Raw genomic sequence first — 19,908 nt, forward strand, 5'->3', positions numbered from 1 at the left:
AGAAGCGCACTATCTCACCCATACGCACGCACAGTCCGGTGCGAGTTATTCCAGCCCCTCGCAGGTGCCGTGCTAGAGCGGGCATCCAGCCTGGTAGGAGGATGCCTGCGCAGCGCATCTGGTCGCCGGTACGCCTCCGAGGACCAGGCTACCCAACTCCCGCTCTACGCACGGCTACCATCAGGCCCCTGCACAGCCCAGTCTGCCCTGTACGAGCACTCCGCTCGTACAGGGCTACTAGTTCCATCCAGCCAAGGCGGGTTGTGCAGGAGGTAAGATCTAGACCGGCTGTGCGCCTCCATAGCCCTGGGTTTCCAGCTCCTGTCTCTCGTGCGGACCCGGAAGTGCGTCCACCCAGTCCGACTCGTCCTGTTCCCGCTCCCCGCACTAAACGGCAAGTGCGTAAACCCAGCCTCGCCAGTCAACAGTCGTCGGAGCTGCCCGCCAGTCAACAGTCGTCGGAGCTGCCCGCCAGTCAACAGTCGTCGGAGCTGCCCGCCAGTCAACAGTCGTCGGAGCTGCCCGCCAGTCAACAGTCGTCGGAGCTGCCCGCCAGTCAACAGTCGTCGGAGCTGCCCGCCAGTCAACAGTCGTCGGAGCTGCCCGCCAGTCAACAGTCGTCGGAGCTGCCCGCCAGTCAACAGTCGTCGGAGCTGCCCGCCAGTCAACAGTCGCCGGAGCTGCCCGCCAGTCAACAGTCGTCGGAGCTGCCCGCCAGTCAACAGTCGTCGGAGCTGCCCGCCAGTCAACAGTCGTCGGAGCTGCCCGCCAGTCAACAGTCGTCGGAGCTGCCCGCCAGTCAACAGTCGTCGGAGCTGCCCGCCAGTCAACAGTCGTCGGAGCTGCCCGCCAGTCAACAGTCGTCGGAGCTGCCCGCCAGTCAACAGTCGCCGGAGCTGCCCGCCAGTCAACAGTCGCCGGAGTGGCCAGACTGCGCTGACCTGCCGGAGTGGCCAGACTGCGCTGACCTGCCGGAGTGGCCAGACTGCCCTGACTGCCCCGAGTTGCCAGACTGCCCTGACTGCCCCGAGTTGCCAGACTACCCAGACTGCCCCGAGCCGCCAGACTGCCCCGAACTGCCAGACTGCCCAGACTGCCTGGAACGGCCAGAACCTGAGCCGCCTCCAATATAGGTGGGTTGGGGAGGGGGGGTGTAGCACAGTGCCGTCGTTGACGGCAGCCACCCTCCCTTCCCTCCCTTTAGTAAGGGGGAATTTTTCTTTTGGGTATTGTTTGGGGGTATTTTTTGTTTTTTGTTAAGGTGCTTCTGGGGTAGCACCTTTAAGGGGGGGGTACTGTCACGTCCTGGCCAGTATATAAGGTTAATTGTTTTGTAGTTTGGTCAGGGCGTGACAGAGGGTATTTGTTTTATGTGGTTCAGGGTGGTGTGTTTGATTAAGGGTGTTTGATTTAGTGTTTCCGGGGTTTTGGTTTATAGTCTGTTTATGTATTTCTATGTCTAGTCTGGTGAGTGTGTTTCTATGTTGGTTAATTGGGATTGGGACTCTCAGTTGAAGGCAGGTGTTGTCTATCTGCCTTTGATTGAGAGTCTCATATATAAGGGTGTGTTTGTGTTTGTGATTTGTGGGTGATTTGTTCTGTGTTCAGCCCTAGGCTTTGCCAGACTGTTTGTTGGGTGTTCGTTCATTCTCGTGGTTTGTTTATTTTGTATTCATTTTGGAAAGTTAATAAATCTCAAAATGAGCATACACGTACCTGCTGCATTTTGGTCCTCATTCACCGACGACAACCGTGACACATGCAAATGTTAGATTTAAATTATGCAGACGAACAATGTGAAATATCATGAAAATAACGCTGAAAATATTTCACAAATCTTAACATAAACCATTAGTAATATTGACCCCATTATTGGTAAATAAATATATATATTAAGTAATGACTTTAAGAATGATTACCTGCTGCATTCAAAGATAGCCAACCTACAGCACTAGACTAAACTTAACTTGTGGTATTGAGAGATAAACATGGTAATACTTTCACTGATTGCACATAAAGGAAGATAGTTCCTACATTAAGGAATATACAAACAGTTTATTAGGTACACCCATCTAGTACCGGGTAAGATCCCCTTTGCCTCCAGAACAGCCTGAATTATTCAGGGGATGGAAACAAGGGACCTAACGTGTGCCAGGAAAACATTCCCCACACCATTACACCACCACCACCAGCCTGTACCGTTAACACCAGGCAGGATGAGGCCATGGACTCATGCTGCTTACGCCAAATCCTGACTCTTCTATCAGGATGACGCAACAGGAACCGGGATTCATCGGACCAGGCAATGCTTTTCCACTCCTCAATTGTCCAGTGTTGGTGATCGCATGGTCACTGGAGCCTCTTCTTCTTGTTTTTAGCTGACAGGAGTGGAGCCCAGTGTGGTCGTCTGCTGCAATAGCCCCTTCGTGACAAGGACCGACAAGTTGTGCTGTTCTGCACACCACTGTTGTACTGCACCAGTACCTGCCTGTTTGTGTTCCGCCTGTTAGCTTGCATGATTCTTGCCATTCTCCTTCGACCTCTCATCAACAAGCTGTTTTCGGCTACAGGACTGCCACTGACTGAAGGTTTTTTGTTTGTTGCACATTTCTCTGTAAATCCCAGACACTGTTGTGCGTGAAAATCCCAGGAGGCCCGACATATCTGATATACTGGAACTGGCGCGCCTGGCACCGACAATCATACCACGCTCAAAGCCATTTAGGTCACTCGTTTTGCCCATTCTAACTTTCAAACAGTTCCTGAATGCCTCAATGCCTGTCTACCTGTTTTTTTTATAGCAAACCACAGCCACATGACCCACTGTCAGTAGGAGCGTACCATTTTCGTGAATGGGGTGGTGTACCTAATAAACTGGACACTGAATGTACTGTACATCGCCATTCATAGGCTTCATTAGGAAATGTGTTGATGATGTTGTACCCACAATAACAATCCGGATATACCCCAGCCAAAAACCCTGGATGAACGGAGAAATCCGTACCATGCTGAGAAACGGGAAAGGTGAAAGGGGATACCTAGTCAGTTACACAACTGAATGCATTCAACCAAAATGTGTCTTCCGCATTTAACCCAACTCCAGAGCCTGTACTGCAGCATTCAATGTCAGCAGAATGAGCCCAGATGACATGTACAAGGCAAGCAGGTACGAGCTACACTAATCCATTAGGGACGCAAAAAGACAACTCAATGTGTTACCCACCAAAGCCTCCCGACCAGATGAACTTAACATATTCTATGCTCGCTTCGAGACAGACTACTGAGCCATCCAGGATAGCTCTCGGTGCTCCGGACTACCAGGTCTCCGAGGCTGAAAGCTCAAAAGAGTGAATACTCACAAAGCCGCCGGCCCAGATGGCATCCTTGACCGCGTCGTCAGTGTGTGCACTGACCAGCTGGCAGGCGTCTAATTGGACATCTTCAACCTGTCCCTGTCCCAGGCTGTAATCCCCACTTGCTTCAAGGAGACCACCATCGTCCCAGTGCCCAAGAAAAGCAAGGTGACATGCCCAAATGACTATTGGCCCGTCGTACTCACCCATGTCATCATGAAGTGCTTCGAGAGGCTGGTCACAGCCCACATCAAGGCCAGCATGCCAGGCACACTGGACCGACTACAATTTCCCTACCACTCCAACAGATCCATGGGAGAGGCCATCACTATTTACATGGCACTAACCCATCTGGACAGGAGGAACACCTACATGAAAATGCTGTTCATTGACTACAGTTCAGCATTCAACACCATTGTTCCCTCCAAGTTCGCTACCAAGCTCAGTGCCCTGGGTCTAGACACTACCCTCGGCAACTGGATACTGGACTTTCTAACGAGCATACCACAGGCTGAAAGGGTTGGCAACAACACCTCATCCACACTGTCTCTTAACACAGAAGCACCCCAGGGGTGTGTTCTCAGCCCTCTGCTGTACTCCCTGTTCATCCACGACTGCGTAGCTCTCCTATAGGGAGGAGGTGAACTGGCATTGTAGTGCCAGGACAACAACCTCTCCTTCAATGTCTGCAAAACAGGAAGCAGAGGAGGGAACATGTCCACATCAACAGGACTGCAGAAGAGAGAGTCAGCAGTTTTAAGTTCCTGTGCATCCACATCACCAAGGCCTTGACACGGACCAACAACAACAGCGCCTCTACTTCCTAAGGCGGCTGAAGAAACATGCCACCTCGTGTCCTCTCAATACTACCGCTGCACCATCGAGAGCGTCCTGACCGGTTGCATCACATCCTGGTACAGGAACTGCTCTGTCCACGACCGTAAGGCCTTAAAGTTGGTGGTGAAGACGGCCCAGTACATCACTGGGGCCGTGTTAACACCAATCCAGGACATCTACTTGAAACGGTGCCTGAGGAAGTCCCAGCAGCATCATCAAAGACCTTACACACCCCAGCTACAAGCTGTTCACTCCCTTAGCGTCGGGGAGACGGTATTGGAACATGAGGTCTAATACCAACAGGCTCAGAGACAGTTTCTATCTACAAACCAATCAGACTTCTGAACACTTGAACTGAACTGACCACCTGCACTGACTCTCCGCACCTTAGTACACATGCACTCACTCACGCACATACCCACACAGACATCCACACATCCACACAAACATACATCAGTGGCGACTCCTCAGAGGATGGAGGGGAGAACCATCCTCCTCAGTGAATTTCATAAAAATACAAATCGTGAAATATTAAAAAAGTTATCATTTTTAGATAAAACTATACTAAATATATTCACATTATCAAATCATTTATTAAAATACACTGTTTTACAATGAAGTCCGGTAGTACAGTAGCCTCAACAGCACACTGTAGGGTAGCACCATGGTGTAGCCGGAGGACAGCTAGCTTCCGTCCTCCTCTGGGTACATTGACATCAATTCAAAATCTAGGAGGCTCATGGTTCTCACCCCCTTCCATTGACTTACACAGTAATTATGACAACTTCCGGAGGACTTCCTCCAACCAATCAGAGCTCTTGCAGCATGAACTGATTACAGCTGTGAATTTGTTATATTCATTGCTAGACAGTCTTGTCATAGATTTTAAAGCCGTTTTAAGTCAAAACTGTAGCTAGGCCACTCAGGAACATTCAATGTTGTCTTGGTAAGCAACAGCAGTGTATATTTGGCCTTGTGTTTTAGGTTTGTTTGTCCTGCTGAAAGGTGAATTTGTCTCCCAGTGTCACGTGTGCTCCCTCTCCGGCCTCTAGGTCACCAGGCTGCTCATTAGGGTGCACACCTGTCACCAGCGTTAGGCACATAATGACACTCATCTGGACTCCATCACCTCCTTGATTACCTGCCCTTTATATGTCACTCCCTTTGGTTTCTTCTCCAGTCGTCATTGTTCCTGTTTCATGTCGGTGCGCTGTTCGTCTTTCTTGTTTTGTTCATTTATTTATTAAATGCTATCACTCTCGGAACTTGCTTCCCGACTTTCAGCGTACATCGTTACACCCAGGGTCTTTTGACAAGCACACTGGACTTGGTTTTCCTCTAGGATTTTGCCTGTGCTTAGCTCTAACCCGTTTCTTTTAATCCTAAAAAACTCACTAGTCTTTGTTGATGACAAGCATGCCCATAATATGATGCAATCACCACCATGCTTGAAAATATGAAGAGTGGCACTCAGTAATGTGTTGTGTTGGATTTGCCCCAAACATAATGCTTTGTATTCAGGACATAAAGTTAATGTATGTTTTGGAATATTTTTACTCGGTACAGGATTCCTTATTTTCATTCTGCCATTTAGGTTAGTAATGTGCAGTAACTACAATGTTGTGGATCCATCCTCAGTTTTCTCCTTTCACAGCCATTAAACTCTGTTTTAAAGTCAGCATTGGCCTCGTGGTGAAATCCCTGAGCGGTTTCTTTCCTTTCCAGCAACTGAGTTAGGAAGGACGCCTATATCCTTGTAGTGTGTATTGATACACCATCCAAAGTGTAATGAATAACTTCATCATGCTCAAAGGGAGGGATATTCAACCTCTGCTTTTTTGCATTTTTACCCATCTACCAATGGGTGCCTTTCTTTGCAAGGCATTGGAAAACCTCCCTGGTCTTTGTGGTTGAGTCTGTTTTGAAATTCACTGCTCGACTGAGGGACCTTACATATAATTGTGTGTGTAGGGTACAGAGATGAGGTAGTCATTCAAAAATCATGTTAAACACTATTATTGCTCACAGAGTGAGTCCATGCAACTTATTATGTGACTTGTTAAGAAAATTGTTACTCCTGAACTTATTTAAGCTTGCCATAACAAAGTGGTTGAATACTTATTGACTCAAGACATTTCAGCTTTTCATTTTTAATTAATTTGTAAAAATGTCTAAAAACATAATTTCACTTTGACATTATGGAGTATTGTATTTGGTTTGGAAGTCCATATGTTTGTGAGTGAAGTGTTCATTGTGTTTCTGTCCTGGAATATGACATGCTAGTCAATGATAGACATTGAGAGTTACTTTTACAAAATCAGTAAAGATCTGACCCACCAGTAGAGGGTGCCATCACCCTTAAGTTTTTTATTCTCAGCATTGAGATACAATTCTTCGAATTGTCATGGTTGTCCTTCTCTCGTTATCGCTACTCTGCGATAAGGATACAAAAACCCATCCGGAAAATTTCTTCCTCATAACCATAATGACATTTTCCAGCATTGTGCAAAGCGATATGTAGTTGAAGCTGAAGCATTCGCTGGCTGGCTGTGTAGTGTAGTCAGTGAACCAATGCAGCATGGCAGATCAGAGATCCACCTTCGGGGCAGAAGTGAACTAGATCAATCAGCTCAGCTTTGTCAAAAGGAGAGAGCGAGACTAGGCTTCCTTTCCTCTCCTCGGCTCTATCTGCTGCTTCCCTTGCGTCTCTCTTTCTCTCTCAACTCTCAACTCTCAACACTCTTCAATCCACTTGTGCGGACTGTCACACAGTGGACCTTAAGTGTCACATCCACTTGGCAGGCTTTTCATGTTGAATTAATTCAACTGCTGAACAAAAATTGGCAGTTTTTGGGGGGGCCAAAAAACAAAACTGTATAGCTGCCATATTAGACTAAATGTCAAATGTTCTGCTATAGGAAAATGAAATATTCTTTATGAACATGTAGGCTACATTTACAATCATCATAATGATGTGATAATATTCATTTGAGCTATTTAATAGCCTAATACAGTATATCCTTACAGTGCATTCGAAAAATATTCAGACCCGTTGACATTTTCCACATTTTGTTACGTTACAGCCTTATTCTAAAATGGATTAAATATTTTTTTCCCCCTCAACAATCTACACACAAGCCCCCATTATGACAAATAAAAAACAGAAATACCTTATTTACATAAGTATTCAGACCCTTCGCTATGAGACTCGAAATTGAGCTCAGGTGCATCTGGTTTCCATTGATTATCCTTGAGATGTTTCTACAACATGATTGGAGTCCACCTGTGGTAAATTCAATTGATTAGACATGATTTGGAAAGGCACACACCTGTCTATATAAGGTCCCACAGTTGACAGTGCATGTCAGAGCAAAAACCAAGCCATGGGGTTGAAGGAATTGTCCGTAGAGCTCTGAGACAGGATTGTGTCGTGGCACAGATCTGAGGAAGGGTACCATTGAAGGTCGCCAAGAACACAGTGGCCTCCATCATTCTTAAATGGAAGAAGTTTGGAACCACCAAGACTCTTCCTCGAGCTGGCCGCCCGGCCAAACTGAGCGATCGGGGGAGAAGGGCCTTGGTCAGGGAGGTGACCAAGAACCCGATGGTCACTCTGACAGAGCTCCAGAGTTCCTCTGTGGAAATGGGAGAACCTTCCAGTAGGACAACCATCTCTGCAGCACTCCACCAATCAGGCCTTTATGGTAGAGTGGCCAGACGGAAGCCACTCTTCAGTGAAAGGCACAGCCCACTTGGAGTTTGCCAAAAGGCACCTAAAGGACTCTCAGACCATGAAAAACAAGATTCTCTGGTTGAACTCTTTGGCCTGAATGCCAAGCGTCACGTCTGGAGGAAACCTGGCACCATCCCTACGGTGAAGCATGGTGGTGGCAGCATCATGCTGGGAGGATGTGCTCTAGAGCACTCAGGACCTCAGACTGGGGTGAAGGTTCACCTTCCAAAAGGACAATGACCCTCAGCACATAGCCAAGACAATGCAGGGGTGGCTTCGGGACAAGTCTCTGAATGTCCTTGAGTGGCCCAACCAGAGCCCGGACTTGAACCCGATCGAACATCTCTGGAGAGACCTGAAAATAGCTGTGCAGCTACGCTCCCCATCCAACCTGACAGAGCTTGAGAGGATCTGCAGAGAAGAATGGAAGAAACTCCCCAAATACAGGTGTGTAAAGCTTGTAGCATCATACCCAAGAAGACTCCACGCTGTATTCGCTGCCAAAGGTGCTTCAACAAAGTACTGAGTAAAGGGTCTGAATACCTATGTAAATGTGATATCTGTTTTTAATTTTTAATACATTTGGAAAAATGTTTAAAAAAATGATTTTTTTTTGCTTTGTCATTATGAGGTATTGTGTGTAGATTGTGGGGAAAAAACAATGTAATCAGTTTTAGAATAAGGCTGTAACGTAACACAATGTGGAAAAAGTCAAGGGGTCTGAATACTTTCCGAAAGCACTGTATATACAACCAGTGCACTATGCAAGAGCATTACTTGTATGAAATTATGTGAAACTACAGTTTCAGGGCTTTTCTCCATGTACAATATCAACGATGCCCAACGGAACATTTAAAATGACTGTTGATACAGCCTACCATGAGTGTCTGAGGTTTACCCAACAGTGAAAATTGAATGCATGGAGTTCAAACTGTATTGAGAGAAAATTATATTTTTGTTCTGTATAATTTTGTTCTGTTCTTATGAAAGCTCAAATACTAAATGTGACACATTTTAGTCCACTTACTAACATCTAACGTCAAAGCCTGATGTATTTAAGTACAACAACAAAACATTACTCTTCGTTGTGGAATTAGCCTATTTTCCTATGCTTGATTGCATGGCCTTGGTTTGCAGGTTCACTTCTGATAGAAAATGAATGCTGATTTGAACAATAGACCCAAATAGTAGTTATTTTTAAAGTTTTCATGGAAACTATTGGTGGGGTTTCCAGTTTGACCATGACCTTGACCTCAGAGTCCAGCTGTGTGAAGAGGGAACAGTGGGAGAGGTTGAGGAAATGAAGGCTAAAATCACCACAGAGGACAGACTAATGATATCAAACTTTTTGTATTATTATGAAAAAGAGAATTATACAGTAAATTTGTATTATAAAGGTACATATGTTCAATCTTTGACCATCTGGAACTTATGTTGTAAAGATATGTATTTGTTCATTAATTGGTTAAGCCATGTATTCCCAACATGCACTCATAGGCTGGAAAACAGGGTGTTTGGAAAAAGTGAGGACAGCTTTACAATGGAGCTTCCTCAGGAACACACACACACACACACACACGTTTGTTTTGACCATAACTTTCCACGTATAACCTTGCACTACAGAAAGACCTGAACACTGTGTGCACTGTCAATGCAGAATTCATAGTGTTTAAGGGAATAGCGTACAAAGTAATGGAATATCAGTACATACGGCATACTCACTGGAGAGGGAGAAGAGGTAAGGCCATATAGCATAATGTAATCTAAGTAAAGACTAAATGTTTATCTGTTGATTTTTGTCTCTGTGGTCTTTGCAGTATTCCTCTGGTGGATGTGTCTGGATACTGTGACTGTCATGTTAGTGAATAATGATCCAAGGTGTCATTGAGGAATCACCAGTAAGCTGAACCTGAACTAAAGCAGCAGTCAGTGGTAGTAGTAAGAGAGACACTTTAATAATATTCCTCGTATTAGCCAACTAATACCCAGTTTTAGCTTAATTAAACACTCAGTCAAGTGGGGAACGCTAAGCTTAAATATTTAAAGCAGGATAAAAGACAAGAGGGAGGACAAGGTTCCCGAGCGGTATTACTGTATTTAGAAACTGTATTACATAGATGGATTAAGCCCATTCCTTGGAAACTCATCAATTAGTCTGAGACTTTGACATGCAGAGAAGTCTTACAACACTAAGCATATTTCCTGACAAGTATGTCTACATAGGAGCTTATGATGAACTGTAGGTCTAGCTCACATGGTGTTATACTGTATGTTACTTCGATGTGCAGCTGGTTGAAGAAACTAAATATGATACAAAGTCTACACATAGCCGAATATAATCTGACACTACAGTTAGGCATATGTAATACTGCTTTGTAACCCAGACCTACAGTTCATCATAAGCTCCTGACCCATAGTCTATTTCAGGTTAAGGAACTACTGTGCACTCAAATGATACAACAGAAAACAAAATAGTCCTGCCTCTTTAACTGGTTCAGATAAATCAACAAAAACATGTTTCATAGCCAAGATTGAAGCACTGGGGAAATTCTCAACAGCTGTGTACATCCCTGCCTGCCCATCCCCACCCCCCTCCTGAGGAGGCTTCACAGCACATTGCACATGCCAGAATGAGTTCCCTCTCTCCCTCGGCTCCTCTTGCCTAATTCCAGGAAGATAAATAGTCCAGCTTGACTACAACTGAGACTCATACATGGGTCTCTGACCTGCCTACAATCTCTGCTTTCTGTCTTTGTTTCCTGGTAGCATGCCTCATGCTCTCTTCCATTATAACCGGAGTATAAAAGCAGAGGTAGTCTTGCTGATTTAAACTCACACATTTGCTTCATTTTATATCCAACTGGATGGGTTGGGATATGATACAGAGAGGACCTGAACTTGCTATATTCTGGTTACAAGCCCAGCTGTCCTCTGGACTGTAGTAGGACCTTCCTTGACCTCAGTGTGTGTCACACCCTTTGATGTACACTGAACAAAAATATAAACGCAACATGCAACAACAAGATTTTACTGAGTTACATTTCATATAAGGAAATTGGTCAATTGAAATGAATTCATTGGGCCTTAATCTATGGATTTTACATGACTTGGAATACAGATATGTATCTGTTGGTCACGAATACCTTAAAAAAAAAAGTAGGGCGTGGATCAGAAAACCAGTCAGTATCTGGTGTGACCACCATTTGCCTCATGCAGTGCGACATATTTCCTTCACATAGAGTTGATCAGGCTGTTGATTGTGGCCTGTGGAATGTTGTCCCACTCCTCTTCAATGGCTGTGCGAAGTTGCTGGATAGTGGTGTGAACTGGAATACACTGTCGTACACGTTTATCCAGAGCATCCCAAACATGCTTAATGGGTGACATGTCTGGTGAGTATGCAGGCCATGGAAGTAGTGGGACATTTTCAGCTTCCAGGAATTGTGTACAGATCCTTGCGACATGGAGCCGTGCATTATCATGCTGAAACATTAGGTGATGGCGGCGGATGAATGGCACGACAATGGGCCTCAGGATCTTGTCACGGTCACTCTGTGCATTCAAATGCTCACTAACAGGGATGTAAACAAATTTGTGCTCAAAATTTAAGAGAAATAAGCTTTTTGTGCATATGGAACATTTATGGGATCTTTTATTTCAGCTCAAGAAACATGGGACCAACACTTTACATGTTGTGTTTATATTTTTGTTCAGTGTATTTGTCCTCCATGCCGTAAGTGGAAAACGTCTCATAACAGTTCCCTGGTATATTCAAGGTGTGGGGTTGAGGATATCCTCTGAGGTGTCCTGCTTGTATCCACTCTGTTTAAAAGCTTAATAGGTGAGGGGACTTGCTCCAGTCTTTGGCTGATTACTGCTTTACGCCTGCCCCTGTTAGATTGAAGAGATAGCAATCTTCTTCCAGACAAACAACACATGCAGATGGGAGTCCGTTTTTCCAGCAGAACCTTAACCAACGTGGGATGGCTTCCTTGTGGGATAGGCATTGTTCTGAGCAGGAAGCACATCTATGTTGAACATAACCTATAAGAGACTTCTCTTGATGACGCATTGTCCCAGCATTGAATTCTTTCCTATACAGGATTTGTAATTATACTACAACAGATGCGTTCTTATAGAACTGCAGCTTTGTGTTGATGCCATTTTTTTCTCGTGACACAACCCCCCCCCCCCCCCCCCCACACACACACACACACACACACCGCCCTTCCAGCATAATTCTAAAAGTCATTTTCTGCTTAACCGAAAAGGCATACCTTTAGGTCCACTTAAAATGTCAACAAGATGTGTCGCATCATTCTTTGCCTGAAGTTGTGCAAAATGCTACGCAACAATGTGGACATCAGTCATTAGTCAAGATGAAGTAAACACAGCTTGTGCATGCTCTGAGTAAAGCATTTAAAATATCAGAATCATTTTGTCCACGTGTTTGAAAATCTACGCATTTGTTCTAATATGAAGCTCTGTACTGTGTATTCATACAGTAGGCACGTATACCACCACACAATCGTGTGATGAAAGTCCAAGAGATAAAGTAGGCCTACATCTCCCCCAACAAGACTACAGACAGTCTGACTCCAGACTAAATCAGCACTGTGTGATAGATATAATGAATACAGAGGATTAGAACTGCTCTCTCATTTGGTCTGCCTGCTTTGAGGTTCTAAGCCTTCATATTCAAGATGCTGAGGTGATACCACCCTTTTCAAAAGCAAACTCCATGGTGGCCTTATCATTCTTAAGCCATACAAGGTCGGATTCTTGCTTTTTTGATCCACATTTCTATGTTGGATCTATAAAGTAAGGCACATGCCTGTTTCAGTTTGTTTAAATCTTTTGAGTTGTGTGTTGTTCACCCTCTGGGTTCATGTTGTAGGTGTTAATTTAGGTAACATACAGAGGGGTCCTAAAATGATTGACACCCTTAATAAACATTAGCAATAATTACTGTATAAAATAAATAATTCAAATACTGAGCTTTTTAAAATGTATTTTATACTAATACAATTGCTCAGAGAAAGAAATGTTGTTTAACAAGGAATATTATTTTTCTCAAAAGGGTAGGAGTCAAAATGATTGACAAGGATTACAGATAATCCTGAATGAATCGTGAATAATGAGTGAGAGATCATACCCCCAAGACATGCTAACCTCCCCTGTTATTGGTGATGGTGAGGGGATAGTTTGTCTTGGGGGTATGATCTTTGACCCTCTATAACTTTCTCACTCATCATTATTCATGATTCATTAAGGATTATCCGTAAACATGGTAGCTTCCACATTATTGTAGAAGTGTTTAGAAACATGTTATATTCTTATTTACAATAATAGTGACAAATGATTTACTATTCATTTCTATTGGGCACAAAATAATCTGAAACACAACCAAAACAAACTGCAAATGCATCCATTTGCTTCCGAGTGGCGCAGCGGTCTAAGGCACTGCATTTCAGAGCTCGAGGCGTCACTACAGACCCTGGTTCGATCCCGGGCTGTATAACAACCGGCGGTGATCAGGAGTCCCATAGGACGGTGCACAATTGGCCCAACGTCATCCGGGTTAGAGGAGGGTTTGGCCGGGGTAGGTCGTCATTGTAAAATAATAATTTGTTCTTAATTGACTTGCCTAGTTAAATAAATGTTTAAAAAAATAATAATTAAAAAAAAGTATTAACCAACAACTTTGTACAAGCTTGATGTAGTCATTGTGTGCTAGGAATATGAGTGTAGCACAGATTGTCATCCATGGAACTCTTAAAGGCAAAACAACTTTCTGAAGGTTCATGAAACAGACAGCTATGATTACTCATCACATTAAATACTGTTGTACACATCATGCATGGTCTTGTCTTTGGATGTTTGCGTGTCCTGATAAACAAGGAAAGGAAAGGAAAGGAAAGGGGGATACCTAGTCAGTTGTACAACTGAATGCCTTCAACTGATAAACAGTTAACACCCTCATGTAAGAGTTGTGGTTGTGTTTGACTTCATAACAACATAATGTCTTTGGTGTGTTTGAATCCCAATAACGTAATATATAATTCTCTTTTATATCTGTTGTATTATTATAGTAATATATGATTCTCTTTCATATCTGTTGTATTATTACCTCTTTTTATATCTGTTTTACTAATAGAGTTAGGAAACAACAACCAGAGAGACTCATCACCTGAGGATGTCGAGCGTTTCCACAGGCAGCAGACTGTAGAGAACAAGAACCACCACTCTGAGCCACGTTCCCCCAGCACAGTCCCCAGGAGGTACACCATTGGAGGGCAAGGGCCCCGCAGTGCCAGAAACCCCCTGACCATGCAGCACGCTGACGTAGAGAGGAAGAAAGAGGTGTTCCTGGAGCACCTGAAGCAGAGGTATCCTCACCATGCTGCTGTCATCATGGGCCATCAGGACCGCCTCAGAGACCATGTAAGTGGGAACCCTTTTTTAATTGGTTGGTTCTGATTCCCCTGCATAATGGCATGATATACACTGTAGGCTTGTGTTGTTATTGTATTGGTGTGAGTATATCAACCACTGTATAAGGATTTCAAAGCACATATGACACATTTGTCTCACTATGCCTTGAATTGAAGAATTTAATGAATGTAGAACTGATTTTTTTTTATTGAATTCAATACATGGTGTTTCATCAATACATGCAATACTTTAATTCAATATTATGGTGTGGTGTCGGGTGTGCCTGGCCTGGAGTGTGGCCTAATGTAAATTATGGAAATAGAGATAAGATAGAGACAATAAGAATTGTCAGTAAAACAGAATAAAGAATGGAACAATTTCAGTATTAGCTTACTGTTATGGCCAGCCTACCTGAAATAGCGGTGCCGCCTCGCCAGGGGGGAGGTGCCGTGTGCGCGTTGATGCTAGAAGTGGCCATGTGGTAAAATAAACTGTGACTGTTCTACAAGTTAGACAGGTAAATCCAGACCCGCATTTGGGCTAGGTGGAGATCGTTTCCATACCCACACCTGTCACCTCGAGGAAAGCTCATTTTATAAGCGAACGCCGTCTTGTTGCAGTCATTGCGAAAGAAACCTGTTTACTCCGAATTGAGTAGGACTCATTCAACGCGCGCTCACCCTCGGATTGAGGATTTGATATTTAGGCTACGTTCAGGTAAACTATCGTTGAAAGTAGGCCTACATTAGACTACTTTACCTAGCTTACCTCCAGTTGTGCAGTTACAGTAGGTAGCCTATAGCGCAGATGCTTGCACAGTAGTGATAACTTGTTGGTGGTTTGCAGATAAACTTGTTCGATATGAGAGTAGCAGATACACGCAATAATCTCCCCTGCACACTATCCAGTCAGTGTAACCTATGTTACCAGTATATACATTTATTTCTACGTATGTTTTTTTTTCTTCTCTCATTTTAATTTAGTCTGGCGCCTACACTCCATGCACATCAATGTCTATTTGCGTTCATTTTGTATTTTTCTTAAAGGGATAGTTTAACCAAATGACCCTGAAAGCAGTCTATGGACAAGGTATGTATGATAGCAATCTATGCTTTGGTTTTATTTCCCAGTTACTGTTTCAAAATGCCAACGTTTTAGCTTTTGTGGCACAACTCACATTCAAGTCATGGTACGATATTAGACATTTTCTACATCCTCATGTCCAAATAAACCGAAAGTATCAAATTGATTGTTTATAAATGATGCGCAAAAGATGTTACCGACCGTGACTTGGGTCTTTGTGCCACAAAGCCCACAAAGCTAAAACATTAGAAGTTGGGAACAGTTCCAGGGAAACGAAACCAACGCATGTATTGTTGTCATACCTTGTCCATAGACTGCTTACAGGGTAGGGGTACAATGTATAATTTTGTAATTTGGGTTAACTATCCCTTTAAATGAGGGGAATAGCCTAGGTCTACAGTTATGTCTTGAAGAACAGTATTTTTATGTTAAACATTTTTCCTATTGGTATTTATAGATTAATAGGTTTATGTATACAGTTGAAGTCGGAAGTTTACATACACTTAGGTTGGAGTCATTAACTTGTTTTTCAACCACTCCACAAATTTCTTGTTAACAAACTATAGTTTTGGCAAGTCGGTTAGGACATCTACTTTGTGCATGACACAAGTCATTTTTCCAACAATTGTTTACAGACAGATTATTTCACTTATAATTCACTGTATCACAATTCCAGTGGGTCAGAAGTTTACATACACTAAGTTAACTGTGCCTTTAAACAGCTTGGAAAATTCCAGAAAATGATATCATGACTTTAGAAGCTTCTGATAGGCTAATTGACATAATTTGAGTCAATTGGAGGTGTACCTGTGGATTAGAGGTCGACAGATTCTGATTTTTCAACGCAGATAATTGGAGGACCACAAAAAGCCGATACAGATTAATCGTCCGATTTTATTTATTTATTTGTAGTAATGACAATTACAACAATACTGAATGAACACTTTTTTATTTTAACTTAATATAATACATCAATAAAATCAATTTAGCCTCAAATAAATAATGAAACATGTTCAATTTGGTTTAAATAATGCAAAAACAAAGTGTTGAAGAAGAAAGTAAAAGTGCAATATGTGCCATGTAAAAAAGTTAACGTTTAAGTTCCTTGCTCAGAACATGAAAACATATGAAAGCTGGTGGTTCCTTTTAACATGAGTCTTCAATATTCCCAGGTAAGAAGTTTTAGGTTGTAGTTATTATAGGAATTATAGGACTATTTCTCTCTATACCATTTGTATTTCATATACCTTTGACTATTGGATGTTCTTATAGGCACTATAGTATTGCCAGTGTAACAGTATAGCTTCTGTCCCTCTCCTTGACTCTACCTGGGCTCGAACCAGGGACACATCGACAACAGCCACCCTCGAAGGATCGTTACCACCGCTCCAAAAAAGCCACGGCCCTTGCAGAGCAAGGGGAACAACTACTTCAAGGTCTCCGAGCAAGTGACGTCACCGATTGAAACGCTATTAGCGCGCACCCCACTAACTAGCTAGCCATTTCACCAGCCTAATCTCGGGAGTTGATAGGCTTGAAGTCATGAACAGCTCAATGCTTGAAGCACAGCGAAGAGCTGCTGGCAAATGCACGAAAGTGCTGTTTGAATGAATGCTTACGAGCCTGCTGCTGTCTACCACCGCTCAGTCAGACTGCTCTATCAAATATCAAATCATAGACTTAATTATAACATAATAACACACAGAAATACGAGCCTTAGGTCATTAATATGGTCAAATCCGGAAACTCATTTCGAAAACAAAACGTTTATTCTTTCAGTGAAATACGGAACCGTTCCGTATTTTATCTAACGGTTGGCAACCCTAAGTCTAAATATTGTTGTTACGTTGCACAACCTTCAATGTTATGTCATAATTATGTAAAATTCTGGCAAATTAATTACGGTCTTTGTTAGGAAGAAATGGTTCGCAACGAGCCAGGCGGCCCAATCTGCTGCATATACCCTGACTCTGCTTGCACGGAAGACAGGAGAAGTGACACAATTTCCCTAGTTAAAAGAAATTCATGTTAGCAGGCAATATTAACTAAATATGCAGGTTTAAAAATATATACTTATGTATTGATTTTAAAGAAAGGCATTGATGTGTATGGTTAGGTACACATTGGTGCAACGACAGTGCTTTTTTTCGCGAATGCACTTGTTAAATCACCCGTTTGGCAAAGTAGGCTGTGATTCGTTGAGAAAATAACAGGCACCACATCGATTATATGCAACGCAGGACAAGCTAGATAAACTAGTAATATCATCAACCATGTATAGTTTGATTGTTTTTTATAAAATAAGTTTAATGCTAGCTAGCAACTTACCTTGGCTTCTTGCTGCACTCGCGTAACAGGTAGTCAGTCTGCCACGCAGTCTCCTCGTGGAGTGCAATGTAATCGGCCACAATCGTTGTCCAAAATGCCAATTACCGATTGTTATGAAAACTTGAAATCGGCCCTAATTAATCGGCCATTCCGATTATTCGGTCGACCTCTACTGTGGATGTATTTCAAGGCGTACCTTCAAACTCAGTGCCTCTTTGCTTGGGAAAATAAAAAGAAATTATCCAAGACCTCAGGAAAAAAAATGGTAGCCCTCCACAAGTCTAGTTAATCCTTGGCAGCAATTTCCCAACACCTGAAGGTACCACGTTCATCTGTACAAACAATAGTATGCAAGTATAAACTCCATGGGACCACGCAGCCGTCATACCGCTCAGGAAGGAGACGCGTTCTGTCTCCTAGAGATGAACGTACTTTGGTGCGAAAAATGCTAATCAATCCCAGAACAACAGCAAAGGGCCTTGTGAAGATGCTGGAGGAAACAGATACAAAAGTATCTATATCCACAGTAAAACGAGTCCTATATTGACATAACCTGAAAGGCCGCTCAGGAAGGAAGAAGCCACTGCTCCAAAACCGCCATAAAAAAGCCAGACTACGGTTTGCAACTGCACATGGGGACAAAGATTGTACTTTTTGGAGAAATGTCCTCTGGTCAGATGAAACAAAAATAGAACTGTTTGGCCATAATGACCATCGATATGTTTGGAGGAAAAAGGGGGAGGCTTGCAAGCCGAAGAACACCGTCCCAACCGTGAAGCACGGGGGTGGCAGCATCATGTTGTGGGGGTGCTTTGCTGCAGGAGGGACGGGTGCACTTCCCAAAATAGATGGCATCATGAGGATGGAAAATTATGTGGATATATTGAAGCAACATCTCAAGACATCAGTCAGGAAGTTAAAGCTTGGTCGTAAATGGGTCTTCCAAATAGACAATGACCCCAAGCATACTTCCAAAGTTGTGGCAGAATGGCTTAAGGACAACAAAGTCAAGGTATTGGAGTGGCCATCACAAAGCCCTGACCTCGATCCCATAGAAAATTTGTGGGCAGAACTGAAAAAGCATTTGCGAGCAACGAGGCCTACAAACCTGACTCAGTTACACCAGCTTTGTCAGGAGGAATGAGCCAAAATGAACCAAACTTATTGTGGGAAGCTAGTGGAAGACTACCCGAAATGTTTGACCTAAGTTAAACAATTTAAAGGCAATGCTACCAAATACTAATTGAGTGTATGTAAACTTCTGACCCACTGGGAATGTGAAATAAATCATTCTCTCTGCTATTATTCTGACATTTCACATTCTTAAAATAAAGTTGTGATCCTAACTGACCTAAAACAGGACATTTTTAATAGGATTAAATGTCAGGAACCGAAACGTTTGACCCAAGTTAAAAACTGAGTTTAAATGTATTTGGCTAAGGTGTATGTAAACTTCTGACTTCAACTGTACATATGTATAGAGTTGCTATAAAATGTGTACAATTGTTATAAAATGCTTCACTGTTTTGTAATGGAATGATTTCAATGACTTTAGTAGAAGTGTAACCATAGTCTACTCTTCTTATGTGGTGAAGTCCATGTTGCTGTGATAGTAAAATGCTCATCCATCCACCTGTTACCGTGTGATCATTCTAATGGTCTGCAACACAAGGGAGGGGTTGAGGATGAAACATTTGCCAATGCTTTCAAAGACCTGGCATTCCACCAAAGCAGATGAACCATTGTCTGGTCTCTCTGGTCTCTGCCCATGCATCTGTCAGTGATTAGAGATCAAAGTGGACCATTTGATGCTTGGCCCTGCTTTCATCCCTAGCTGGCTCACTGTGCTGTGCTCTTCCCTCACTTCACTACAAGTAACACCTTGAACAGTGACTGAGTGCTACCTTATGGTGGAGAGGTATGCAATTGTAGCTCTACACATGGTGTCCATATTGGATAGATAGATTCAGTGGTTTTGGGGGCACACCTGGAAGTGTTTTTGTTCTGCTGAACTCTTGACAGGCTCGGTCCATCTTGGTCTGAGAGGCTTGTAGCTTGTATTTTTTTCACCTTTATTTAACCAGGTAGGCTAGTTGAGAACAACTGCGACCTGGCCAAGATAAAGCAAAGCAGTGCGAC

The 19,908-nt window shown here is 43.2% G+C and overlaps 1 protein-coding gene across 5 annotated transcripts in view; it reads left to right on the forward strand.

Annotated features, from left to right (window-relative positions):
• LOC115157045 (sickle tail protein homolog) overlaps positions 1-19,908 on the forward strand; it is an 88,488-nt gene that overhangs the window by 9,080 nt on the left and 59,500 nt on the right. For 4 of the 5 annotated variants that reach the window (XM_029704924.1, XM_029704928.1, XM_029704927.1 and 1 more), the window contains exon 2: positions 14,081-14,367. In XM_029704924.1, the coding sequence (XP_029560784.1) occupies positions 14,081-14,367 (287 nt within the window). Of the gene's footprint in view, positions 1-9,565; positions 9,662-14,080; positions 14,368-19,908 lie in introns of those variants that run through there. The other variant, XM_029704929.1, reaches the window with a different exon arrangement.

Source organism: Salmo trutta, chromosome 21 (assembly GCF_901001165.1).
Source record: "Salmo trutta chromosome 21, fSalTru1.1, whole genome shotgun sequence".
Classification (NCBI taxonomy): domain Eukaryota; kingdom Metazoa; phylum Chordata; class Actinopteri; order Salmoniformes; family Salmonidae; genus Salmo; species Salmo trutta.